This window comes from Emydura macquarii, unplaced genomic scaffold, assembly GCF_026122565.2.
Source record: "Emydura macquarii macquarii isolate MOO-44397 ecotype Brisbane River unplaced genomic scaffold, CSIRO-AGI_Emac_v2 contig_2984, whole genome shotgun sequence".
Classification (NCBI taxonomy): domain Eukaryota; kingdom Metazoa; phylum Chordata; order Testudines; family Chelidae; genus Emydura; species Emydura macquarii.
In genome coordinates, this window is record NW_027133121.1 from 8663 (window position 1) to 36350 (window position 27688).

Consider the following 27688-nt stretch of genomic DNA (forward strand, 5'->3'; position numbering starts at 1 on the left):
TTAGAGTTGGAAGGGACCTCAGGAGGCATCTAGTCCAACCCCCTGCTCAAAGCAGGACTAACCTCAGCTAAATAATCCCAGCCAGGGCTTTGTCAAGCAACAGCTTAAAAACCTCTAAAGATGGAGATTCCACCACCTCCCTAGGTAACCCATTCCAGTGCTTCACCACCCTCCTAGTGAAAAACTTTCCTGATATCCAACCTAGACCTCCCCAACTGCAACTTGAGACCATTGCTCCTTTTTCTGTCATCTACTGCCACTGAGAACAGCCTAGCTCAATCCTCCTTGGAACCCCCTTTCAGGTAGTTAAAGGCTGCTATCAAATCCCCCCTCATTCTTCTCTTCTGCAGACTAAACAAGTCTAGTTCCCTCAGTCTCTCCTCATATGTCTTGTGCTCCAGCCTCCTAATCATTTTTGTTGCCCTCCGCTGGACTCTCTCCAACTTGTCCACATACTTTTTGTAGTGGGGGGCCCAAAACTGGACACAATACTCCAAATGCGGCCTCACCAATACCAAATAGAGGGGAATAATCACTTAGAATCATAGAGTTGGAAGAGACCTCAGGAGGTATCTAGTCCAACCCCCTGCTCAAAGCAGGACTAACCTCAGCTAAATAATCCCAGCCAGGGTTTTGTCAAGACGCACCTTAAAAACCTCTAAAGATGGAGATTCCACCACCTCCCTAGGTAACCCTTTGACCTCAGAGCCCCCCTACGCCGTGTTCTATAAGGATTGAGTTGAGACCCCACCCAGCCTTCCTGCCCAAGGTGGTTTCCCAGTTTCATTATAACCAAGATATTTTCCTCCCCTTGTTTTTTCCCAAACCGCACGGTTCGGAGGAGGAGAGGAGAATGGCATTCACTGGATGTGAGACGAGCCCTGGCCTTCTACATCGACAGGACGAAGTCATTCTGGAAATCGACGCAGCTCTTCGTCGCAGTGGCGGACTGAATGAAAGGCTCACCTGTCTCCACCCAGTGCATCTCTGCATGGATTACATCCTGCATCAAGTGCTGCTATGAGCAGGCGAATGTGCCACTTCCAGGTGCCATCACAGAGCACTCAACCAGAGCTCAGGCCTCGTCTGCAGCCTTCCTGGACAGGGTGCCCCTGCAGGACATCTGCAAAGCCGCCACCTGGTCATCAGTGCACACCTTCACGTCCCACTACACCATCGTGCAGCAGATGACATGGTGAGAGAGGACATGGGATTCGGCAGAGCTGTACTGAGGGCAGCTCACTGGTAACTCCTACCCACCTCCGAGGTATTGCTTGTTAGTCACCTATATTAGAATGGACATGAGCAAGCACTCGAAGGAGAAAACAGGGTTACTTACCAGTAACTGTTGTTCTTCAAGATGTGTTGCTCATGTCCATTGCACACCGATCCCCCGTCCCCGCTGCCGGAGTTGGCAGAAAGAAGGGACTGAGAGGACGTAGGGTCGGCGGTACCTCACATACCACGACATGTGCGCGGCACTCCAGGGGGCACCAGAGCCGGCCTATGAGGTCTGCTAAGGAGAAAAAAGTTCTCAGGAACCCGTGCACAGTGGCATGCACTCACCTACAGTGCAATGGACATGAGCAACACATCTCGAAGAACATCAGTTACTGGTAAGTAACCTTGTTATTTCCTCCTTTGATCCGGTACCCAGCCTAGTGGATGGGGGGAAGAGGTGGACGTGATATATCTTGGATTTAGTAAGTCTTTCAACACAGTGCCACATGACATTGTCATAAGCACACTAAGGAAACGTGGACTAGATGAAATTATCACAAAGTGGGTGCAGAGCTGGTTGGAAATCCTTACTCAAAGGGTAGGTATGGGGACTAACTGCCTGGGCAGCAGCACTGGAGAAAAGGGTCTGAGGATCCTGGGGGATCACAAATTGAATGTGAGTCTCCAGTGTGATGCTGTTGGAAAAAAGGCAAATGTCACTGTGGGATGTATTACCAGGAGTGGTGTGGGTGAGAGAAGGGAGGTGACTGTTCTCCTCTACTTAGCACTGGAGTACTGGGTCCAGATTTGGGTGCTGCACTTCAAGAAAGATGAGGACACATTGTACAGAGTCCAGAGAAGAGCAACAGAAATGATCAGAGGTTTAGAAAACCTGACCTGTGAGGAAAGGTTGAAAGAATTGGGTATGTTTAGTTCAGAAAGGAGAAGGCTCGGAGGAGGGGAGGAGACAGGACATGATAACGACCTTCAGATATGTAAAAGGTTGTTATTAGGAGGACTGTGATCACTTGGTTCCCATGTCCACCAAGGGCAGCACCAGAAGGAATTGGCTTAGTTAGCAGCAAGGGAGATTGATCTTAGATATTAAGAAAAGTTTTCTAAGTCTAAAGAGAGTTCAGCTCTGGAACAGGTGATCTAGAGAGGTCGTGGAATCCCCATCATTGGAGGTTTTTAAGAACAAACACCTGCCAGGGATGTTCTAGGTCCTGCCTCAGTGCATGGAGATGGACTAGTGACCTCCTGAGCTCCTTGCTACTCTACATTTCCGTGATTCTATGAAATGGTGCTAGGCCTTCTGCACTGTGCTCAGTTTCTCAGTGTCTCAGCAAAGCAAATTATTCTGGGGCTGGGAGATGCGGTTAGTGAGAAGGAAGGAGAACAGGGCGTAATGAGAAGGCAGAGCTTTCCTGTGTACAGTGCTGTTGATTGATACCCTCTAATGCAACAGGACGTATTTTAACATGCCTTCCTGTCTAATTTTTCCAACATAAGGAGGCTGCAAAACTCAGACTCCTCAGAGCTCGTCCTCTCCTGTTAGCAGCTGAGCCACCATGGGAACCCACAGTGACACGTATCCATTGGGTGAGTGGAACGAAGGCCATGGGCTGAACTCAAGGGTGGGGGTAGGAGAATCCAGAGGGTCTATGGGAATGTCTGCACTGGAGCTGGAAAGTGAGTGTTCCAGCTTGAGAAGACATAGCTCTCATCTAGCTACGTGCTACAACTAGAAGTGTTGCCGTGGTGGGGGGAGGGACTAGCCCCCCTGTTTATGTACCTGTTCTCTTGGATGGGATCATAGTCCGGGCCGCGAGCCTCTCCTGTTACGTCCCTTTCCACAGTTCTTTTTAGCGTGCGAGCTCGATCAGAGGGAGAGCGGGTGTGACTCCTCGAGCTGGAATTTACACTGATGAGTGTGCTACGTGGTGAGAGGTGGCAGTTGCACAAGGGGAATTTCCAGGTGGCTGGTTAAGCCAGTTTTCCGTTGTGGCACAAAGCTGGAATTACTGCATATTATACAATAATCATAGTTATTAATGAAAGAATTGACTTAACTGGATTTACACCAGAATCACAGTGGGGTAAACAAGCAAAATTTGGTCCATAGACGGGGCCAGAAGACCCTCTTCCCTCCCCCCCCCCCCCTTCCTCATTCTGTTGCTTATTTCTGTGTATCACATTTTAAAATCACATCTTTATTTTTTATTTCTTTCAAGTATTTCTCCTCCTCATCCTATTCCCCTCTCCACCACCAGGGAGCACCCAAACGTCGACCCGTAAGTTCCCTGCCTGGCAGAATGTAATGCTGTATGTGACCCGTTTGTACCCATCACATGAGAGCCCCACACAGAATGTGTCTCTGCCATGAAACTGACGCAGGCTTGGCAGCTCTCAGTGGGATTACTGAGACTGTACTTGGGGGTGGGGAGTAATTGGATCTGGGTCATTGGGAATAGCTGGATCGTTTAGGTGGAGGTTAAATCTATTTCTGAAGTGTTGACCAATGTATACTGGGCAAATAGAATATATCACATTATCAATAGGTATGATTCACATTACATATATTAATACTGATAGGATGTGCTTAACGCATGTAACATTGTATTGTATATACACTTCTAGCAGTTACATGGCCTACAGTGGCCTGTTTTTCTATAATCTTGTTCACCTCTGCTAAGGATCCCATAACACCTTGCATTAGCTTAAGTAGCCAGGAAAACTGTCAGGATCAGAACATAGGGGGTTCTACCAAAGGAACAGGCAGGGAGTTACTCTCACTGGAATGTCCATAAAATAAAGACAATATACATGGGAGAAGCCGAGCAGCTGCCGTCCCACTCTTGCTCCGTGGAATGCATGTGTCCAGAACAAAGAGATAAGGGGCACAGTCTGATACAAGAGAAACAAGATAGAAAGATGATTGGTTAAGACTAACCTCAGAGGATGGCTACGGTACCTTTTTCCATGTAAAGAGCTTGGGTATGAAAAGGACAGATTTAGGGGTGTGACTTTGGAAGCAAGCCTTCTTCGTACAGTGAATTCAACACTGCTGCACGAGATGGGTTCCTGGAAACTGGAGCTGTACTGAACCTTTTCCCCTGTAATATCCTATTACTGACTTTTAGCAATGAACCTGACTGGTGCTGGTTATCTGGTCTCTTGAATGTAAGCCCAGGATGGGAATGTGGGGTCGGGGCTGTGGGTGAGGATACAGTTGCCCTGAAGAACAACACGCAGGTCCTGCCTGCATTACACCTGACTGGAGCAGGGAAGATGTGTGCAGGTGAGAGGAGACGGTGCCCTGTGTAACCCTCGCCTTCCCTTCCCAGCTCCTGTTGAGATCAGTGTAATTTTTTTTTTTACTAGTAAAAAAATTGGGGGGGGAGGGAGATGAAATAATTTTTTAAACAAGAAATTCCCATTTTCCAGTTGGAAGTGACTTTTCACATTGAAACTGAGGCTAAGGAGAGTGACCGCAACCACTGTGGAGAAGAGAAAAATTTAGTGAAATTGTTTCATGTGAACCGATGCCAGGCCCTGGTGGCTCGTCCCGTTTGCACTACCTGGGTAGTCCAGGCCTCCTGTGCAGTGGGTGAAACTTGCTGCCAGGCGGTGGATGGCGGCAGAGCTGTTTGCCAGACGCCCAGGGATAAGAATCAGTGAATGGGGCCTGTGAAAGGAGTCGGTCCTGCTGTGTGTGTTTTTGGGGGGAGCCGCTCTGCGCTGGTTGACCTTGTCCAGCTGTTCTTGCCCCTCCAGGTACCTCTGAGAGCTGCAGCAACCACCTGTCACACGTGCCAAACGCCAAGTGTGTGAACAGCACCCACTCCACCTGCCAGGATGGATACCGGCCGAGTGGGAATCCAATCTTCAGCGATCTAACAGCCACCTGTGACAGTAACGGGGCTCCTGCCTTGTTCTTGGTGGACTGCACCAGAGCAGCCAACTCTAGGGCCTGTTGTGCAGGGCTCAGCCCATCTGGGGAACAGGGGGAACCAGCACTGGTCAGGGCTGCCCTCCTGGGGAATTGAACCAGGGGATTCCAGAGCTAGGAGCAGGAGCTGCTGCAGCTGGGGCTAAAGTGCCAGGAGTCTTGGGCTCTGTGGATCGGGCACAGTTTGGGGTGGGAGGGGCCTGTCATATGGACCAGTCTGAACCCCAGCCTGCCCTTAATCAGCCCTGGTGGCAGAGGCCCCACAGATCCCTACCTAGAGGAACAGAAAGGGGCAGCCAGCTACACCTTCTGCCTCCCCGCATATGCAGGGATCCATGGGGAGGGGGGACAGAGGAGATTCATTTTCCCTTTCCCCTCCCCCAACACACAGAGAGCCTGGAGACCCAGGGGGACATCCCCCCACCCTCCCCTCACATGGGGGATCTGGGTGCAGGTGGAGCCGACCCCCCCCATTCCTGGGGTTGGGCGCTCAGGGGCCTGGGACAGAAATTCCAGCAACATAAATGAAGAACTGAGAATCGGGGCATTATTCACTCATAGCTCAGAGGCCCAGTCGCCTGGGTCCCGCTGCCCAGCTCAGTGCAAATCACGTCCGCTCCTGTGTTGCAGATATTAACGAGTGTCTGGGGCCGAGCCAGGCAGACTGCGGACCCCATGCACACTGCACCAACATGCCTGGGAGTTACAATTGCAGCTGCATCGATGGCTACGAGTCCAGCTCTGGAAAAGCCACGTTCAGAAATGCGAGTGAGAACACCTGCCGTGGTGAGCTCTCTCCTGGCCCCCACCTGCTGAGACACCCCCACACACACACCTCACACCTGCTCAGCCCAGACCTGGCGCTGCACCAGCTTTGGCAAAGGCTCGAGGCCATCACTGAGGATGTGATGAGACGTGACCCTCGTCTGTTCCCACAGAGCTGGGGGCCGTGCTCACCCCTGTCCCCGACGCTTGGACGAGGAATAAACCCCAGATTTAGAAAGAGACCCACGGAGCAATGGCAATGGGAGGGGACCCTCAGTGGCTCCAGCACGCAGCGTCCGGTCTCCCAGTGCCCCCTTGAACCTCGGGAGGGGCCTTATGTGCGGGCCATGGGAATAGCTCAGTGCGCTCTTCTCTTCATGGGCCCTGGGGGCAGGGAATATCCACAGTGCAGGGTACCCCAGCCATGCCCCTGACCTACCCCTTATGGATCCTGTGAGGCAGAGAATAGCTGCAGCACACGACACCCGGGCCACGGCCCCTACATAAGGGGCTGGGAACAGGATGGAGGCAGGGCCCCTAAAGCTGCTCCATACCAGCTGGGATTCTCTTGTTCAGGGCGGGGAATTCTCAAGTGACCGTTACGCTGCCAGAGCAGCCTAGTGTAGCCTGAGTGTTGCTGAGAATCAGGCCTTTGATTGTTAACCTCACAGGGGCCCAGTCGCCTGGGTCCCGTCACCCAGGTCAGTGCAGGGGGTGATACGGGGAACGTTTCCCTGCCAGGACTGAATGGAGCGTCCCTTCTTCTGTTTCAGATATTGACGAGTGTCTGGGGCCGAGCCGGGCAGACTGCGGACCCCACACACACTGCACCAACATGCCTGGGAGTTACTATTGCAGCTGCATCGATGGCTACGAGTCCAGCTCTGGGAAAGCCACGTTCAGGAGCGCGAGTGAGAACACCTGCCGTGGTGAGCTCTCCTCTGACCCCGACCCGCTGAGACACCCCCTCCCTCACACACTTCACATGCCCATTCCAGGCCTGGTGCTGCACCGCGGCTTCTGCCGGGTTTGACAAAGTCACGAGGCCATCACAGAGGCTGTGATGAGACGTGACCCTCGCCTGCACCCACAGAGCTGGGGGCCGGGCTCACACTGGTCTCCGGAGCTTGTATGGGGGATAAACCCCATTGAGGAAACTCCTTCCACCCAGTGCAGCATTAGCCCGTGGATTCACTGCTACCGATTGGCAGCCAGGCTGTGAGTGAGTCGAGTTTTAAAGAGGGACTGGCCGCCTCTCTGGGGAACGACAATACCTGGGGCTGTGATAGTTAATGGACAATAATTCTGGGAGGGAGGAAAACATCCCACCTCAGGGCTTAAGCCGACCTCTGATTATTAGAGACCTTCCTGGGGCAGATTATCACAGGGCTGCGGTGGGACACTTACACCTTCCTCTGTAGCACCTGTCGCAGTCGGGATACCGGGTAGATGGTACTTGGGACTGACCCAGGCTGGCAATGCCGGCGTGTTCCCCTGTGATTGGAACGTGATAGGGATTTCTGCCACATTTCCACCCCTTGGGAGACCAAACTTCAAACATGGACTCCTAAATCTCCCCAAATCTTGGCCTCATTGAAGTTATTGGCCCCATTGTGGGACAGGGATTGACCCATAGATGCCACCGTGACTGTTCTCCCATCTGTTATGTACATAGCACACACACACACAGCTGAAAACGAAGCATAAAATCCTCTCTCTGGCCGGCTGCAACACAACACAAGGTTATTTCTTAAGCCCAGAACCCTAATAGTAAAGAACCCAAAACAGAGAAAGACAAAGCAGGCTGCTCCCTGCGACAGATGGGCATAACTCCCCCCACCCGTTTGCTCTAGGCTAGATCTTTTGCAAACAAACTGCTGAAAGAAGCAGATCACAGGCTTCTGCACAAAGGCCCCAGACTGCAAGTAGGAGCTGGAAGGCCCCTTTCAGATGTAAAGTGAGTACTTGTGAGACTAACACAATTTTCAATACACCAAATTCTCAAGGGGCTGTTACGCTGCCAGAGCAGCCTAGTGCGGCCTGAGTGTTGCTGAGAATCAGGACTTTGATTGTTAAATTCAGTGGAGTCCCCGTCGACTGAGTTCCATCACCCAGCGCAGTGCAGGGGATGATACGGGAAACGTCTCCCTAGCATGACTACACAGAGTGTCCCCTCCTGTGTTGCAGATACTGACGAGTGTCTGGGGCCGAGCCGGGCAGACTGCGGACCCCACGCACACTGCACCAACATACCTGGAAGTTACAGTTGCAGCTGTGCCGTTGGATACGAGTCCAGCTCTGGGAAAATCACGTTCAGGAGCGCGAGTGAGAACACCTGCGGTGGTGAGCTCTCTCCTGGCCCTCATCTGCTGAGACCCGCCCACACACCTCACACCTACTGAGCCCAGACCTGGCGATAGACCAGCTTTGGCAAAGACACGAAGCCGTCACTGAGGCTGTGATGAGGCGTGACCCTCGCCTGTTCCCACAGAGCTGGGGTCCGGGCTCCCCCCTCTCCCCAGCGCTTGGACGAGGAATAAACCACAGAGTTAGAAAGAGACCCACGGAGCAAAGTCCTTGTGCTGCAGAGAAGCACCATGGAGACAGGAGGGGACCATCACTGGCCCCAGCACACAGCATCCAGGCTGCTAGTGCCCCCCTGAGCCTGGGAAGTGGCCTCATGTGTGCGCCATGGAAATAGCTCAGTACGCTCTGCCCCCCATTGGCCCTGGGGGCAGAGAACATCCACAGTGCAGGGAATCCCAGCCACGCCCCCGATTTGCCCCTTATGGACCCCGTGAGGCAGAGAATATCTGCAGCACAGGGTGCCCGGGCCACGGCCCCTACATCAGGGGCTGGGAACAGGTTGGGGGCAGGGCCCCAAAAGCCGCTCCACACCAGCTGGGGCAGCCCCTTGTTCAGGGCAGGGGATTCTCAAGTGGCCCTTGATTGTTAACCTCACAGGGGCCCAGTTATCCGGGTCCCGTCACCCAGCTCAGTGCAGGGGGTGATACAGGGAACATCTCCCTGCCAGGACTGGACAGAGCGACCCCCCTGTGTTGCAGATATTGACGAGTGTCTGGGGCCAAGCCGGGCAGACTGCGGACCCCACGCACACTGCACCAACATGCCTGGGAGTTACTATTGCAGCTGCATCGATGGATACGAGTCCAGCTCTGGGAAAGCCACGTTCAGGAGCGTGAGTGAGAACACCTGCCGTGGTGAGCTTTCCTCTGACCCCCATCCGCTGAGACACCACCTTCCCCACACACACTTCACATGCCCATTCCAGGGCTGGCGCTGCACTGCGGCTTCTGCCAGCTTTGGCAAAGACACGAGGCCGTCACGGAGGCTGTGATGAGACGTGACCCTCTCCTGCTCACGCAGAGTTGGGGGCTGGGCTCATCCTGGTCTCCAGAGCTTGTATGGAGGATAAAACCGATTGAGGAAACTCCTTCCACTCGGTGCAGCACTAGCCCATGGAATCACTGCTACCGATTGGCAGCCAGGCTGTGAGTGAGTCAAGTTTGAAAGAGGGACTGGCCGCCTCTATGGGGAACAACAATACCTGGGGCTGTGATAGTTAATGGACAATAATTTTGGGAGGGAGGAAAACATCCCACGTCAGGGCTTCAGCCGACCTCTGATTATTAGAGACCTTCCCTGGGGCAGATTATCCCACGGTTATGGTGGGACACTTACACCTTCCTCTGTAGCACCTGTCGCAGTCAGGACACTAGGGTAGAAGGGCCTTGGGACTGACCCAGGCTGGCAATGCCAGCGTGTTCCCCTGTGATTGGAACGTGATAGGGATTTCTGCCACATTTCTACCCCTTGGGAGACCAAGCTTCAAACATGGACTCCTAAATCTCCTCCAATCTTGGCCCCATTGATGTTATTGGCCCCATTGTGGGACAGGGATTGAACCATAGATGCCACAGTGACTGTTCTCCCATCTGTTATGTTCATGGTACACACGCACACAGTTGGAAACGAAGCATAAAATCCTCTTGCTGGCTGGCAGCAACACAACACAAGGTTATTTCTTAACTTCAGAACCCTAACAGTCAAGAACCCAAAACAGAGAGAGACAAAGCAGGCTGCTCCCTGCGACAGATGGGCATAACTCCCCCGCGCCCGTTTGCTCTAGGCTAGCTCTTTTGCAAACAAACTTCTGAAAAAACCAGATCACATGTTTCTGTACAGAGGCCCCCAGCCTGCAAGTAGGAGCAGGAAGGCCCGTTCTAGATGTAAAGTGAGTACTTGTGAGACTAACACAATTTTCAATACACCAAATTCTCAAGGGGCCGTTACGCTGCCAGAGCAGCCTGGTGTAGCCTGAGTGTTGCTGAGAATCAGGCTTTTGATTGTTAAATTCAGTGGAGTCCCCGTCTACTGAGTTCCATCACCCAGCTCAGTACAGGGGGTAATACGGGAAACGTCTCCCTAGCAAGACTACACAGAGTGTCCCCTCCTGTGTTGCAGATATTGACGAGTGTCTGGGGCCGAGCCGGGCAGACTGCGGACCCCACGCACACTGCACCAACATGCCTGGGAGTTACAGTTGCAGCTGTGACGTTGGATATGAATCCAGCTCTGGGAAAATCACGTTCAGGAGCGCGAGTGAGAACACCTGCCATGGTGAGCTCTCCCATGGTCCCCACCTGCTGAGACCCGCCCACACACACCTCACACCTGCTCAGCCCAGACCTGGCGCTGCACCAGCTTTGGCAAAGGCACGAGGCCATCACTGAGGCTGTGATGAGACATGACACCCGCCTGTTCCCGCAGAGCTGGGGGCCGGGCTCACCCCTCTCCCCGGTGCTTGGACGAGGAATAAACCCCCGAGTTAGAAAGAGACGCATGGAGTAAACTGCTTGTGCTGCAGAAAAGCACCATGGAGACAGGAGGGGACCCTCACTGGCCCCAGCACACAGCGTCCAGGCTGCTAGTTCCCCCGCTGATCCTGGGAAGGGGCCTCATGTGCGGGCCATGGGAATAGCTCAGTGCGCTCTGCCCCCCATGGGCCCTGGGGGCACGGAATATACACAGTGCAGGGCACCCCAGCCATGCCCCTGACCTGCCCCTTATGGACTCTGTAAGGCAGAGAATAGCTGCAGCACAGGGCGCCCAGGCCGTGGCCCCTACATCAGGGGCTGGGGACAGGGTGGGGGCAGGGCTGTTAAAGCCACTCCACACCAGCTGGGGCAGCCCCTTGTTCAGGGCGGGGGATTCTCAAGTGGCCATTACGCTGCCAGAGCAGCCTAGTGTAGCCTGAGTGTTGCTGAGAATCAGGCCTTTGATTTTGTTAACCTCACAGGGGCCCAGTCGTCTGGGTCCAGTCACCCAGCTCAGTGCAGGGGGTGATACGGGAAACGTCTCCCTAGCAAGACTGCACAGAGCATCCCCTCCTATGTTGCAGTTATTGACGAGTGTCTGGAGCCAAGCCGGGCAGACTGCGGACCCCACGCACACTGCACCAACATGCCTGGGAGTTACAGTTGCAGCTGCGTCGTTGGATATGAATCCAGCTCTGGGAAAATCACGTTCAGGAGCGCGAGTGAGAACACCTGCCGTGGTGAGCTCTCCCCTGGCCCTCATCTGCTGAGACACCCCCCCACACACAGCTCACACCTGCTCAGCCCAGACCTGGCGTTGCATCAGCTTTGGCAAAGGCTCGAGGCCATCACTGAGGATGTGATGAGACGTGACCCTCGTGTGTTCCCACAGAGCAGGGGGCCAGGCTCCCCCCTCTCCCCGACGCTTGGACGAGGAATAAACCCCAGATTTAGAAAGAGACCCACGCAGTAAACTCCTTGTGCTGCAGAGAAGCACCATGGAGACAGGAGGGGACCATCACTGGCCCCAGCACACAGCATCCAGGCTGCTAGTGCCCCCCTGAGCCTGGGAAGGGGCCCTATATGTGGGCCATGGAAATAGTTCAGTGCGCTCTGCCCCCCATGGGACCTGGGGGCAGGGAATATCCACAGTGCAGGGCACCCCAGCCACGGCCCCGTTTTGCCCTTTATGGACCCTGTGAGGCAGAGAATAGCTGCAGCACAGAGCGCCCGGGCCATGGCCCCTACATCAGGGGCTGGGAACGGGATGGGGGCAGGGCCCCAAAAGGTGCTCCACACCGGCTGGGGCAGCCCCTTGTTCAGGGCAGGTGATTCTCAAGTGTCCGTTACGCTGCCAGAGCAGCCTAGTGTGGCCTGAGTGTTGCTGAGAATCAGGACCTTGATTGTAAACTTCAAAGAGGCCCAGTCACCTGGGTCCTGTCACCCAGCTCAGTGCAGGGGGTGATACGGGGAACGTCTCCCTGCCAGGACTGGACAGAGCAACCCCTCCTGTGTTGCAGATATTGACGAGTGTCTGGAGCCCAGCCAGGCAGACTGCGGACCCCACACAAACTGCACCAACATGCCTGGGAGTTACTATTGCAGCTGCATCAATGGCTACGAGTCCAGCTCTGGGAAAGCCACGTTCAGAGGCACGAGTGAGAGCGTCTGTCAGGGTGAGCTGTCCCTTGTCCCCCACTGTGCTCTGCTGAGACACCCCCCCCCCCCCGCACCTCTGCGCTCATTCCAGGCCTTGTGCTGCACCAGATGCTGCTGCCAGCTGTAGTAATGGCGCTGTGATCAGATCACACACTTCTGCACGGAGGCCTCTAAACAGGACCAGAAAGTCCCCTTGCAGATGTAAAGTAAGGCTAACACAATTTTCAATACACCAAATTCTCAAGTGGCCGTTACGCTGCCATAGCAGCCTAGTGTGGCCTGAGTGTTGCTGAGAATCCGGACTTTGATTGTTAAATTCGGTGGGACAGTCCTGAGGAAACCAGGGTTTTCTCAGGGGTTTCATTAGAAGCAGCCAGCGGGGGTGAATTGAAGGACGATTAGGCCCCTTAGACTAGACTCTGGCCTTGGTTATACTGGTGTAAAATCCAGAGCAGCCTTAATTACTCTAATAGTTTCTCCAGTTTTATCCCAGTGTTAGAGCAGAAACAGGACCCACCAGGAGGGGATCCAGGCTGGTGGCCACTCTGGCATTGCCTACTCTCCCAGGGGTAGGATACGCTGGCTTGGTCCCATGGCGGGAGCTCTCTGGCAGCTGATGGCGCTGAGCGTCCAGCTTCTTGCCACCCCCCTGCACCCACCACCTCCACCTTCTGGTTAATTAATTCCGTGCCCCTCATCCAGTCCCGCAATCAGTTCTGCCCCCTGCAGCAGCCGCCACATCTGCCCCTGACCCCCCAGCGCACCTCATGTCCTCCTGCAGCGAAAAGGGTTCTTCACCCCTGTCTCCTGGGAGGGGGGGCTGCACCAGGGTCTCTTTATCCCCCACTTCCAGTCCTGCTGTTGAAGGGATGAAGGGAGGAGGAGCAGAGAGCAGTTGACCCCATTTTTCACAGGAGGGGAGTGAGGAGAAGAGAGCAGAGATGCTGTGAGTTGCTGGGCTCTCACTGTCCCCTCCCCTGTCCAAAAACTCTCCGCTCCTACGGAATGACAGGGGACTCCAGCCCCACCTGGCTTCAGGTCCCAGTGGGGCCCTGAGTGAGCCTCAGAGGTTCCCCTCTAGTGTTTGGTCCATCAAGAAGATAACTTTCTACTGCTGCCTGGCAATGGAATTGCTCCTTTAACGTACACTTCACTATGGTGCTGAAAGTCCCAGGTTCAAAGCCCTGCTGATGACACCTCTGTGGTGAGGGATTCAAAACAGCTGCTCAGTGGGACCTCTCTGATTTCCCCTCCCAGATATTAATGAATGTGCCAGATCCTCTGACATCTGCGGCCCGGAAGCCCTGTGCATCAACACCAACGGGAGTTTCCAGTGTACGTGCCCAGCCGGCCTAATCCCTTCCACCAGAGTCGGGAGCTGGATACTGAACCAAACCACGTGTAAAGGTGAGTTCTCCCCCTGCAGGCAGAGGCGTCTGTACCCAGCAGATCTCTCTGCAGAGTCCATGGAAACCAGGAAGTCTAGGAGGCAGGCAGGGGGCAGGGATAACTAGTTTCTCTCCCCACCCTCACACTCAGGGGCGCCCTCTAGTGCTAATGCACAGACTTGGGGCTGCCAATGCCCCTGTGTTTGCAGAAGGAAAGCCTGCAAATTCATCCAGCCACCGTACCACATGCTCAGACCAGCTGGAGGGGGGCAGGTGCCCAGAGTCATGTGCGGGAAGCAGGGGACGGGAGCAGGAGGGCGGGGCAAAGCGCAGTGTAAATGGAGGGGACAGGGCCACAGAGTGAGATGGGGAGGAAGGGAGGGAGTTTTATTAGAGCAGCCGCTTGTTAAACTGTTGGCAGCGCAGCATGTAGACAGAGAGCAGCCAGCGGGGCCGGAGGACAGGGGGATTTTCCCTCAAGCAGGAGCCAGTTGATATGAAAATCTGCGGTGAAAGCGCTAATATCTGCTCCTCTCTTCCTGCTGCTCCAAGACCCCTGCTATAACAGCAGCGCTGAGCTGGAGAGAATCAAAGAGAGGCGCAGGAACTGCTCTGTGCAGGTACCTTTGAACCCCTCCTTCATTTGGTGGGGATTTTGTCCTGTGATTTGTGCCACCAATATGCAAATTCCCAGACAAAAACCTTTGTTTTTCGGTAGCGCCTACAAACCCCAGCCAAGATTAAGGCACTGCTGGGTTTGTTCCTTTCATAGCTGGGACCCAATCCTCCTCCTCCTCTTCCTTCTCCTCCTGCTAGGCTGGTCCCATCTACGTGTGATCAGCTGTTCTATCTTCGAGATGTGTTGCTCATGTCCATTCCAATATAGGTGTGTGCACGCCACAGTGCAGGGTTCCCAGAACTTTTCTCCCCTTAGCAGACCCCGTGGGGCCGGCTCTGGTGCCCCCTGGAGTGCCACGCCCATGCCGCAGCACATGAGGCACTGCCGGCCCTACGCACCCTCAGTCTCTTCTTTCCGCCCGTGACTGTCGGATGGAACTAGCCTTGCTCTCTGCAAGTGCCATTCCCCTTCTTTGATCTCTTTGTTAATCAAAGTACCTAGTTAGTTTAAGTAGTTGTTAAGTGTTGTAGATTAGGAATAGTCCCTGACGGACTTAAGGTGGCCGGGCTATGTCCCAGCCGCCTGGGTTTAACCCCATCCCTGTCTGTCCCCCCCCCCACTTGGTACCTGAAGTGCTTGGGGGGACAGCAGATGAGTAAGATATGCAAGGCTGTAAACAGTGAGCAATCCGGTTTAAAGCCATGCTCCCAGCGCAGCGCTCCGCTCTGTGTCCGGGTCGTCCTGCTCCCCCTCGGTGTGGAGCGCACCATCGGCACCGGATTCCACTCGGCACGGAGCAGCATCCCCGGTGCCGACGACGAGGAGAGTGCATGGAGTGCGGACGCTCCCCTGCACCGTGGGTACGGACAGGCTCAAGGACAGAGATGCACCAGCCACGACCTGTCGAGTCCCCTCCGGGTCTGCATCTCTGTGCAGGGGTCCACCCCCGACTCTTCGGAGTGGGAGAGTGCCCCTGCCATCGCGGAGGCTGGCGGCATGAGCCTTGTTGGCCGCCCCATGCCACCTTCACCCCCGCCATCCACCAAGGGAGAAGGGGCTGGGGTCCCGGGACAAGCCCGCGTGGATCCCCCCGAAGGGCGGTGGAGATCCCTGGTACGAGGAGGACGGTCTCCCGCCAGATAGCTACCGGGGGCAGAGCAGAGACGCTCCCCCAGCGGGTCAGTACTGGAGCTCCTGGTGGCAGCGGGGCTCTTCCGGCACCGGACCTCCCAGGCGGTGCCGGAGCCCCCGGTGGCAGCTGGGCTCCTGCCAGCTCTGAAATCTCCAGAAGAAGAAGGGAAAAAAAAAAAAGGCGGCAGCCGGGCTCCTGCCGGCTCTGCACCCCCGAGTGGGGCCGGAACTCCCGGGGCAGCGGGGCTCCCGCTGGCTCGCACCCCCCGCCGGCTCTGCAGCTCTAAGCAGGGCCAGAGCCTCCAGCAGCAGTGGGACTCCAGCCAGCTCCGGAGCCCCAAGCGGGGCTGGTGCGCCGGACGGCAGCGGGGCTCCCGCGGTACTGCAGGCACACACACAAAAAAAGAGAGCCGGATCTGGAGATCCCGAAGGCAGCGGGGCTCCTGCCAGCAATGGGGCTCTACCGGCACCGCAGCCCCAAAAGGGGCTGGAGCTTGCAGCCACCCCGCAGCTCTACGTGGCACCGGGACTCCACGCCGTGCTGCAGCTCTCCACAAGGTGGAGCTCCCCTCAGCAGTAGGCAGCGGAAGCATGGTCCCCAGAGTGGACAAGGCACCCGGGACCTAGGACAACTGCCCTTGTGGTGGCTCAGGTCCCACCCGGGGGGGGGGGGCAGTCATCAGAACAGCCGCTGCCCCCTCAAGGTCTCCAAGCAGGCGGTAAAAGTGCTAGTTGGGGTACAGTCCGGGCCCGGGCACAGTCTGAGGCCACAAACACTGCTCCTCGGTTGAGGAGTCGGACCCCGTGGAGACACCCCCCTACGGGTGCATCCCTTCGGCAAGGGGAGCACCGGCAAGACTTGCCTCGGTAGTCCTATTACCCCTTCCCTCCCCTTCCCTTCGGCTCCAAGGGTGTTTACAACTTGCGTGGCGGTAATGGCGGCCCACCTCAGGCGATAGGGTGTGCAAATCTTTCCCTACCCGGACGATTGGTTGATAGGGGTAGGTCCAGATTCCCAGTGCAGGTCAGCGCGACTTACGCTGCTCCACATGCAGCAGGCTGGGTCTAGCTCATAAACGAACAGACGTCCACTGACCCCAGTGAAACACACAGAGTTTCTTGGGGCCACCCTGGACGCTCCCCAGGCCAGAACCTTCCTGCGTCAGCCATGTTTTCAGGTGCTGGTCTCTAGCATCTCCCAGCTGCACCGATACTCCACAACAACAGCCAGGCACTGCCTACTGCTGTTAGGCCACGTGGCGGCCTGCACGTACATAGTGAGGCTAGCTCGCCTGAGGCACAGGCCGATTCAGGCATGGTTGGCCTCGGTATATGTGCCGAGCAAACACCCACTGAACTGGGTGGTCCAGTTCCCCGCCAACACCCACTGAACTGGGTGGTCCAGTTCCCTGCCCGCCCTAGCCTCCCTGGACTGGTAGAGATTCCCCAGGGCAGTAGGGAAGGGCGTTCCCTTCATGGAATTGATCCCGTCGGTCACCTTAAGTTCCGACAGCTCGTATGTGGGATGGGAGCCCACATGGGTGCCAGCCTGAACACTCGGGGGCTCTGGTCGGTGGAGGAAAAGTGCTTGCAGGTCACCGTGGGGGAGCTGAGAGCCGTTCGCCTAGCGTGCAGGCTGTTCCTCCGATCCCTGACAGGCAGAGTGGTGCAGGCACTGCCGGACAACACTGCAGCCATTTCACATGAAGAGACAGGGAGGGGCGTCCTCCCTGCCTCTCTGCGAGGAAACTACCCGTCCATGGGGCTTTGCCATGAGGCAAGACTCCTCTGGACTGTATCTCACCTCATGGGGTGAGGAGCGACGAGGCAGATCACCTCAACAGGTTGTTTCTACCCCACCACGACTAGTCGTTGCACTCAGGGATAGTGACTGCGATCCTCCAGAAGTGGGGTGTCCCCCAACCGGATCTGTTCATGCCGGTTTGGAATGCGCAGTGCCAAGGCTCGGCTTGCGCCGGGGTCATGAGACTGGGTTGCTTTCAGATATGTTCCTCAGTAATGGGACAGGGACCCTCAGGTACGCGTTCCCACCCACTCCACTCCTGCCAAAGGTCTTACTGAACATAAACAGGGGCAGGGCAGATGTCATATTCACAACTCAGGCCTGATCGAGCCAGCGCTGGCTCAGCATGCTGCTGGACCTTTCGTTCGCCCCGCCCATGGGGCTCCTGAGGTGGCATGACCATCTCTCCCAGGACCACAGAGGCCTGCTGCACCCGGTCCTGGATTCCCTGCAGCTCACGGCCTGGAGGCTCTGTGGCTGACAGAGGTAGGGGGGCCTGCTCGGTGCAGGTCCTACAACACCTGCTGGGCAGCAGGGACCCTTCTACACGGGTCGTGTATCAAACTAAGTGGTCATGGTTTACCTCTTGGGCGGATCCCGGGGCACTCTGCCAGCCTCTTGCCTCCGCAGGCGACCCTGGAGTACTCCGGGGTCTGGTGCTGGCCTAGTTGACGGTCCACTTGGCAGCTATTTTGGCCTTCCATTACCCGCTAGCGGGGAGATCCCCGTTCCCCCATCCCACGTTGGTCAGGGTGCTCAAGGGGGTGGAGAGGCGATATCCCCAGGTCCACACCCCGGTGCCTCCCTGGGATATCAGCCTGGTCCTCTTGAGACTCATAGGGCCCTCCCCCTTGGAACCCGTGGCTTCATGCCCTCTGCCGCGCTTCGTGGATGGTAGCCTTCCGGGCGGCCATTACCTCAGCTTGGGGGGTCTCCAAAATTAAGGCCTTGACCTCGGAGCCCCCTTATACAGTATTCTATACGGATAAACAGCAGTGGAGGCCATGCCGGCCTCCTAGCCTGGGTTGGTTTCTGAACCTCGTTGTAACCACGATTGATCTCCCTGTGTTTTCCCAAACTGCGCGGTCTGGGTTTGGAGATGGCATTCGCCAGACGCGAGACAAGCCCTGGCCTGTTACATCGAAGACGCGGCCGTTCCGGAAATCGGCGCAGCTCCACGCCCTGGCGGGGGACCAGATGAAAGGATCACCGGTCTGCACCCAGCACATCTCCGCCTGGATCACATCCTGCATCAAGTGCTGCTACGAGCAGGCGGATGTGCCGCTGCCGGGTGTCATCACAGCGCATTCACTCAGATCTAAGGCCTCGTCTGCGGCTTTTCTGGAGAGAGTGCCCCTGCAGGACGTCTGCAAAGCAGCCGCCTGGTCATTGGTGCACACCTTCATGTCCCACTACGGCATCGTGCAGCAGGCAAGAGAGGACGTAGGATTCGGCAGAGCCGTGCTGAGGATAGCTCACCGGTAACTCCTACCCACCTCCGAGGGATGGCTGTTAGTCACCTAGAGTGCAATGGACATGAGCAAGCACTCGAAGATAGAAAACAAGGTTACTTACCAGTAACTCATGTTCTTCGAGATGTGTTGCTCATGTCCATTGCACACCCACCCCCGTCCCCGCTGTCGGAGTCGGCAGAAAGAAAGGACTGAGGGGGAGTAGGGCCGGCAGTGCCTCATATACCACGGCATGAGCGTGGGACTCCAGGGGCCACCAGAGCCGGCCCTCCGGGGTCTGCTAAGGGGAAAAAAGTTCCAGGAACCGTGCACTGTGGGCGTGCACTCACCTATAGTGCAATGGACATGAGCAACACAGCTCGAAGAACATCAGTTACTGGTAAGTAACCTTGTTTTCAAGTCCTTCTTCTTTCTAGTCTGTCTTGGAGCAGTTCCTCGGAAACTCTGCAGCTCATCAAATCCTTTTGTATGACATCCCCCCATCGAGTTGTGGGTTCCCCGATCCTTCTCTTACCTTTCGCTTCTAAGTTCAGCACTTTGTTCCCTGTTTATTCTTCTGACCTTCTTCTCACACACCCGCACCTGTTCCGTTTCTCCGCATGAATCTCACTGCGGTAACAGCCCATCGGGCGTGTCCTGGGCTGCACAAGTCTGATACAGTCTTCAGGGATCTAGGGCCCGATTCTGAAAAGCTTCAGTCACACAATTAAGGGTGTCAGGATCAGGCCCCTGCATGTTTGCCCTGCAGTGCCTGCAGAACTCACCCTCTGCCCTGGTCTCTGCAGGGAGAGCTGAGCAGCAGCAGCAGCAGCAGTTTTTGCTCTTTCCTGAATTCGACCTTAGAGATTTTGACGTTGACGTGTGGAGCCAGGAGTGTGGCATTATCTCTAGAGGTGAGAGGCTCCACCCCCTGAATGTGCCCTGCTGGCTAAGGCCCCCCCATGTGACCCACAGCCCAGAGCCCTGCCTGCTGCTCAGCCGGTTTAGGAGTCTCACTGCGGGTGACAGATACTCTTCAGAAAATATCTGTGCCCTCCACTGGTGGATGGGTGTTTGTGCGCGTATGTGTCCTCTAGTGGTGTGGGTGGGTGTGGGCACATGCAGATGCCCTCTGGTGGTGATGCTTGTGTGCATCCTCTAGTGGGGTGTGTGCACATGTGTCTTTTTCCACCCTCTAGTGTTCAGAAATGTTGTATTGTGCATCAGAAGCCCCATACTGCTAATAGTTAATGGGGATTCTCCTTCAGCTCATCAGTCTGGGTCTCTCCCCGCTCTGCCATACCTTTCTGACCTCGGTAGCCATGGGCTTCTGACAATGTTATGCCCTGGGAGGGAGGGATGGGAGAGCGGGGGACGAAGAAGGAATGACAAAGGGTTCCAGCCCCTACTGGCTTTGTAAAGGATTCCCCTCTGACAGCACTGCAGCCCCCTGAGCTGGGAGAGGCTGTGACGCCCGATGTCCCTAAGACACGTCACTGTGAACACATGGGACGTGGCGCCTGCGCCCCCGGACTCCTCGCTTCCAGGGTGTTTCTTTTCCTCTCCCCAGGAAGAGATTCACACTTTCAGCGCCCTCATGAACAACACCTCCGTCTGGGACAGCATGAGCGAAGGGGAGGTGGTGTTGGCTGTGGACATCCTGCTGCAGAGCGTAGAAGTGGCCACGCTGGCCACTGCGCACAGGTCTCCAGAGAGGATACCACAGAACGTGACAACAGAGTCTATTGGTGAGCGGGGGAAGGGTGGCTCTCAGCGCTGCCTGCTGGCTGCCGGGAGATCCGGGGTTCTACACTGGGCCCCAAATCCACTGGAAGTTGGAGCCGAAATATCTGTGTGGCTGTGAGCCTGTGGTGAACACAGACATGGACCTGCCCTGACCCGGCCCAGGAAATAGAGCCCAGCCCTGCCAGTGCCCCCGGGAGCAACAGCAACTGCTTGAGAAGGAGTTAAATACAACACTTGGCAATCCACCATAGGGACTTTACACACCGCCCCCCCCCCCCCCCGGGGGTACTCCCCTTGCTGTACACAGCATCCCCAGGGAGACACAGACAGAATGTGGGAAGGGGGCACGGAGGGGTGGCCAATGGGACTCAGAGGGGGAGCTCCAAACTTCCCCCTCCCCCAGTGGGGAAGAGCCCTGAACCCCGCCGCACCAAGTGGCGTGGGAGGGGGCGTGGAGCTGGCCCAGCCGGGATGGATTCCCAGGAAAGTGGTTTCACAGCGAGGGGCTCTGTCATCTCCCCCTCTGCCCTGCAGCTGTCCAGACGCGGCTCGTCACAGGGGACTGCAGCCAGGACAGCGAGGTCTTCAGGCTGAGCGCTCATGGGGAGACGATGGACGTCCACTGCGATACAGTCACTGGGGCAGCCACACAAGGTACCATCCTGGGGATGGAGACACCCAGGGCCCAAACCACAGCACAGAGCCATTCCCAGGCACTGACCCCCAGACTGGGTTCCCCCATTCCTCCCTACCCAGGGATCTGCAGGCTGGGACCCTCACCTCTGTCTCTAACACCAGAGTGCTCCTTCTCAGGTTGTGGGGCTGTGAGCTCTGCAGACCCCTTCGTTCCCAGCTGCCCTACAGCTTGAGCTCCAAGCGGTGAGGGGCTGCGGGGTCCAAAGGGAGGCGGCTAATGCAAAACTCTTTGGTAGGACATGGGCCCAGAGAATGGAAAGAGCAGGGACCCCCGAATGGGATAGGAGGGGACCAGGGTAACATGTACCCTCAGCTGCCACATTCAGGCTGGTGGCCCCTAATCCTCCAGAACCAGGGGAAGCTCATCCCTGGCCAGCCCCTCTGCCTGCTCTCACTGAGAAAAATGATATCATCATCTCTGCTTCCTGCAGCCAAAAGCTTCCAGCCAGACGTGTTCCTGGGGGCTCTCAGAAAGGAGGTGGCATGGTCCAGTGACGAAATCTTATGAGTTGTGGCCAGGACTCCTGGGTTCCATTCCCAGCTCTGCCACGGGCTCGCTGGGATCCCTGGTTGCTGGGCACCTGGCTGGCTCATTCTTTGCAATAGCGTCTCCGTCTCCTCTCCCAGCAGGTTTGACGGCTGCTGCTGCTTTTATTTCTTACTCCACCCTGGGCTCCATCATCAACAGGACACTTCTCAGCCAGGGAAATCCACCAGCTTGTGGGAAGCTGGGGAATAGTCACCTGAACTCCAGGGTGGTGAGTGGGGCCGTCGGAGGCAGGAGACACATTCACCTCTCCAGACCTGCAAACTTCACCCTGCGCCACAGCCAGGTCTGTTACTGTGTGTATGGACACGTGCTAACCCAAACAGCGCTCTGTGCTCCCGTGGGGATGAGGATGATTCTGTTGTGTTTCCAGGACATACAAGCGAAGGAAGAGTCTCTCTGCGTCTACTGGAAGTTCGTGGGCGGGGAAGGCACCTGGTCTGCGGACGGCTGCACCGTTCTGCACGCGAACAGCACTCACACCACCTGCAGCTGCGACCATCTCTCCAGCTTCGCCCTCCTTATGGCTCCCACCGCAGTGACGGTATCTCGGTGTTAGACTCGGATCGCAGGGCGGGACTCTCAGCGCCAGCCGCACTCTGCCATTGCTTGGGCAAAACTGTCACTGCAGTGACTGGAGGCTTTGCCGGGAAAAGGCTGAGTAGGGTGGTGGTGATTCTCCTTTGCTGTGTTACAGGAGAGTTACACACTGACCGTCGTCACCTACGTGGGGCTGACCCTCTCCCTGCTCTGCCTCCTCTTCTCCATCCTCACCTTCCTGCTGTGCCGCTCCATCTGCAACGTCAGCACCTCCATCCACCTGCAGCTCTGCCTCTGCCTCTTCCTGGCCGACCTGCTCTTCCTCACCGCAGTGAAACGCACCAGCAGTCGGGTACGGCCTGCTCCACTCCCAGGGCCCAATTGTCACCTGCTCTGTTCCTCTGCTTGCAGCGGGGCAGGGGTGTGTGGTTCAAACCCCTTTGTGCTCCCTGGATTCTGGGCTGGGCTGGACCCAGGTCAGATTCCCAGGGAGATTTTTCCATCCCCCTTTAGGCCCCTTTACGCTGGACACAGGGGCCTGAGTCTCTCCATTCCCAGGAGTTCGGCCAGTTCTATCCCTGTGTCACATTCTCCCTGTGCCTCAATTCCTTTCCCACGTGACTTGCCCAAGGTCACCCTGGGAATCTGTTCCATTCCTGGGAACAGAACCTGGGCCCCCTGAGTCCCAGGAACCTGCTGTCTCTGGGTCAGGGAGTCTTATAACTGGAGAGCTGTGTTAACCAGAATCCCGGTGTGACCCCCCAGGCAGGTCTGTCCCATACTCAGCATTTCCCCTCCCAGCCACAGTGTCCCTGAGCTCTCTGTCTCCCCCAGGTGGTGTGTGCTGCTATTGCTGGCTTCCTGCACTACCTCTTCCTGGCCTGCTTCACCTGGATGTTCCTGGAGGGGCTGCATCTCTTCCTCACCGTCAGGAACCCGAAGGTCGTGAATTACACCAGCGCTGGCAGGTTCAAGACGAGATACATGTACCCGTTGGGCTACGGATTCCCAGCCCTGGTGGTGGCTATTTCTGCAGCCCTGAATCCTGAAGGCTATGGATCTCCCCAATAGTAAGTGCAGCGGTGTTTCCGGCCTCCATCAATGCTAGAAGCATCCACCTGAGAGGGTCAGTGGAGGGGCTGCCAGAAGAAGTGGTGACAGAAAGCAGGAGATGCGGTGGTAGATGGCGAGGGCTGACAAAGGGGAGCAGTCACATTTATGTCACCACGTTATTGTTTGTGGGATAATGCCTTTCTTCTTCCTTCCTACCTGCAGCTTCTGGCTCAGCCAGGAGAAAGGATTTCATTGGAGCTTCCTGGGTCCAGTCTGTGTCATAATCCTGGTGGGTATTTCCCAGAACCACATGGCCCTGTTCGCGTCTCACCTCTGTGGCCCCACTGATTTCAGTGAAGCAGGAAGGAGAACGGGGCCCACGGGAACCCAAGGAACGACCCAGTTAGGTCCCACTGAGCCCATCCGCTTGGGCCAGTCCTGGGATTAGTCCCATGCTATATCCGAGCCAGATCCTGCTCTCAGTGACACCAGTGTAAACCCAGAATAACTATTGACCCCACCGGAAACTGGAGTGGCTCCATATTTAACTCTGAGCACAATCTGGCCTCTGGGATCCCATTGATTCATCTCAGCCCTGGCTGTGCCATCACTTCTGTGCATGGGGAGGGACCGAGAGCTGCCACGGGAGATTACAAGGGAGGGGTGATTCCCTTGGATGATTCCCACCTGGACTCCCCACTGGTTCAGCAGTGTTCGGATCAGTCCCCTGGGATCGTTCTCTGCCTCAGCTGGGCTCCCCGGCCCCGGAAGGGACATTTTACAGGAAATATTTCCTGCCATTTCCACAGATAAATGCAGCATTCTTTGTCCTGATCCTGTGCATCCTGAGAAACAAACACGCCTCCCTCAGAGACCAAAGGTGAGAAGGCAATGAAACAATGGAGGAGGGTCAGATCCCTTGGTTTGGAAAGTCCTTGGCACAGGGAAGGTGTGGGGATTGCAGGAAGGGGACAACCTATTTAGGATGCACAGGAACATGTTGGTCCCATGGGTTAGTCCTGCTTTGAGCAGGGGGTTGGACTAGATACCTCCTGAGGTGCCTTCCAACCTCCATCTTCTATCATTCTAAATTCCCATTGTGTTGGCATTAACAATACCCCTGTCCCACACAGCAAAGCAGGGGCCGATAGCTCTGTTCCACACTGCCCAGACCCTCCTGATGCAATTGCTGTCCACAGGATAATTGTAACGAGATCTCTCCATGTGCCTTTATCCAGGTTATTGACCTTTAAAGCCATAGCCCAGCTCTTCATTCTGGGCTGCCCGTGGATCTTTGCTCTCTTAAAAGTTGGCCCAGCAGCCACAGTCATGGAGTATTTATTCACCATCAGCTACGGCCTGCAGGGAGCCTTCATCTTTCTGGTGCACTGTCTCCTCAATCGCCAGGTAATGCCCATGGCCCTTCATCATCCACCCAGAGCCTTCACCGGCCTAGTGGTGGCCATGTCTGATTTCCTCAGGGTTAGTGACCTAATGCATTGAACGTGTCCCTGACTGTCTAGGTGAGAGAGGAGTACCGGAGGTGGATCAAGAGAGTCCGAACATTCGGCACCAAGTCTCAGACGTACGATGTATCCATGTCCACTGTCCACATGGCCGACACCAAGATGATAAGAGGTCCTCTGCTCTGTTCCCATACCAGCCTGTTAGACAGTCATCTCTAGCTTGGTCTCATTATTGCTGTAAAGGTGCTTTGCCTCCCGAGTGACCCAGGATTTTTTATAAGACAGCTGAGAACGTCATCGAGCATGTCAGGGAGAGTCGGTCCCTCTTGAGGGATATCCTAGATGTCTTAGGCACCAGCACAGAATGCCTTTTCCTACCACCTCCACGTTCCCTTCCTTTGGCTCTTCTGAGAACCCCAGGGGTCATTCACTGTAGACTGGGAAGTGTTGGCTTTTGCAGTGTAATGATCTGAACATCCCCTGGGATTGAAACTTCGTCAGTGTGGACAACTCATCCCCTATGAGCAGTGATCACCGTGAAGAATTTCTCTTGGCTCCACTATTCTTACGGGTCAGAATTCAGCAACTTTGCATATTGCCTCCCAGAGACAAGCCACCAGTTAGCACATCACACTCTAGTGGAATCTATCGCCATGTTTCTGCTTTTTTTGCCAGACGTAACCCTTCTGCCAGGTAGAGTCAGCAGCAACCACCAGTTCAATACCGCAGGGTTCCAGTACGAAACAGGACCGGCTGGAGCCCCCACCCAGTAATCTAGGAAAAGTATCACCACCTCGGGCGCTGCTAAAAGCCAGAATTTCCCTCTCGCAAGCACAGAGTCTGGGTCTAAAAAAAGAGAACTTTTAATAAAAAAGAGAAATGGAATTTGGCATTAATCTGGGAAAATACCACAACCACGACTCGAAAGCATGTGACCATGAGCAAACTCCCAGCCCAGAATCCATTGGCCGGTGTCGTTTGCCTCAGTTTTTCCCCTTGCGCGGTGAAAGTCCAACAAATGCTCCTTGAATCTGCCTTTGCCCTCTCCCTCCACTGCACCCCACTCACAGCTGCTGTTCTTGGTGAGCGAAGGCCCAGAGTTCTAAGGTACGTTCACATGGGTTCCCCTTCCACTGGAGGGGTGGGGAAGATGGCATTAGAAATGCCTCAGCTGCTGCTGCCGCCATCTATGCAAATTAGGACAGGTCTACATGACAGACCTATATCAGTATGACTACGTTGTTTGGCATGTGAAAAATCCACCTCCCTGAGTAATGTAGTTATACAGACCTATCTCCCCATGTAGACAATGCCATGTCAGCAGGAAAGCTTCTCCCGTCGGCACAGCTACCAGCTCTCGGGAATGTACATTGATTAAGACAATGGGAGAAGCTGTCTCCCATAGGTTTAGAACATCTTCATTAAAGCACTACAGCGCCGATGCAGCATTTTAAGTGTAGACGTGCCCTGAGGTTCAGCAGCTAGTCTTGGTTATCAGCGATTTCAGCTCTAATGATCACTTAACAAAACAAAGGCTCTCATTTCAGTCAAATCAGCGGTGTCTTGAAACGGGGCGGAAGGAGAGGGTCCAACGGCAGCTAGGATTGTTTTGGCAGAGCCCACATCACTGGGTACAAAGACCTGTCTTCACGCAATCAGGATCACAACATGCCACTACCCCTGCACTCAGTACTCAAGTGATTTGTCACCCAGCACTAGCCAAAACTGATCACTTTGGCAAAGCAATTCCCACTGCTGAATTCCTAGGCAGGACAGGTGGGCTTTGCAAAAACAGCCTCTTCCTGAAGTCTTCCACCCCCCCCCCCCCGGGTGACACACTGCACCCCAAAGCAGTACCCTGTGAACCCCATATTCATACTTTCAGTGTGGCTGTAATAGTTCATACTAAGCAGGCCAGATAAATATCTGATGAAAGGTCAGAATATCTTAAACCCATTGTGCTGTCCAAATATGTGTAGCGTCAGTGTGTATCAAGTTATGAGATTTTGCTGCATAGTTGTTAGAGAAATATGCTGTATGCTTAAGAGTCTCTTCTACCAGGGCAGTAGCCCCTGCCTAGCAGGATGTGAAGTGACTATTCTCCAGCAGGGAATCTGCAACGGGATACAAAGGATTTACAATACAGTGACAGCAGTGCAAGACTGTACAATGGAGATTGCTCAACTCTATGATTCACTTGAACTAGACGACACCACAGGGGTGGGATGGAGCAATCTTGTGAGTCAGCAGAGCCCACCTGGACGTGCCTGTACTCATGTCTACTAGGTGCACGATCAAAAGATATGAAATAATGGATAAGGGCTGCATGTCTTGGCCTTTTTCCTCCACACCTATGCTGGAAGCAATGACAGCGCTGAGAGACAAAGAGTTTGGCAGGAGACTGGTCCCTAGTTTCAGGGAGAAACTTGTGCATTGAGAACTACAACATCCAGTGAGGTGAGAAAGATTGCTTTATCTAGAGCCCACCTGGTGTTAACAGGATTAAGATTGAGATTGTGTGTTTATCTTTCTTTTCTTTGGTACCTGTCTCTTATGCTTACCACTTATGCTCACTGAAAATCCAGCTTTCTTTAGTTAATAAATCTGTTTTATATTTTAACCAACACAGCGCGTTTCAGCTTAAGTGCTTGGGAAATCTGAGCTAAATTAACAAAAGCTTGTTTGTGTCCTCTCCACAGTGAGGGAGGGGAGGACTAGGTTATAAATGTATACTGGTCAGGCTTCCAGCCAGGGCAGGATGGTGCAACTTGGGGGTGCAAGGTAGACAGTTGTGCTGAACTGGCTGGTGCCT

General features: G+C 55.2%; 1 protein-coding gene across 1 annotated transcript; it reads left to right on the forward strand.

Moving 5' to 3' along the window:
• Positions 1-953: 953 nt before the first annotated feature.
• Positions 954-27500, forward strand: LOC137167761 (adhesion G protein-coupled receptor E3-like). Its single transcript, XM_067570045.1, has 20 exons — positions 954-1195; positions 4410-4522; positions 4981-5136; positions 5804-5959; positions 6712-6867; positions 9004-9159; positions 12297-12452; positions 13693-13842; positions 14376-14443; positions 19635-19742; positions 20399-20576; positions 21109-21228; positions 21898-22103; positions 22191-22361; positions 22515-22709; positions 23192-23427; positions 23633-23699; positions 24220-24290; positions 24649-24817; positions 24934-27500. The coding sequence occupies exons 1-20, from the start codon at positions 954-956 to the stop codon at positions 25093-25095; spliced, it is 3036 nt and encodes a 1011-aa protein (XP_067426146.1). The 3' UTR covers positions 25096-27500.
• Positions 27501-27688: the final 188 nt, after the last annotated feature.

Bases quoted from the DNA above. Each gene is read 5' to 3' on its own strand.
- LOC137167761 (XM_067570045.1), top strand. From the start codon at position 954: ATGAAAGGCTCACCTGTCTCCACCCAGTGCATCTCTGCATGGATTACA. The intron at 5,137-5,803 runs GTAACGGGGCTC...CCTGTGTTGCAG, and splicing joins TCTAACAGCCACCTGTGACA to ATATTAACGAGTGTCTGGGG. The intron at 12,453-13,692 runs GTGAGCTGTCCC...TTCCCCTCCCAG, and splicing joins GAGTGAGAGCGTCTGTCAGG to ATATTAATGAATGTGCCAGA.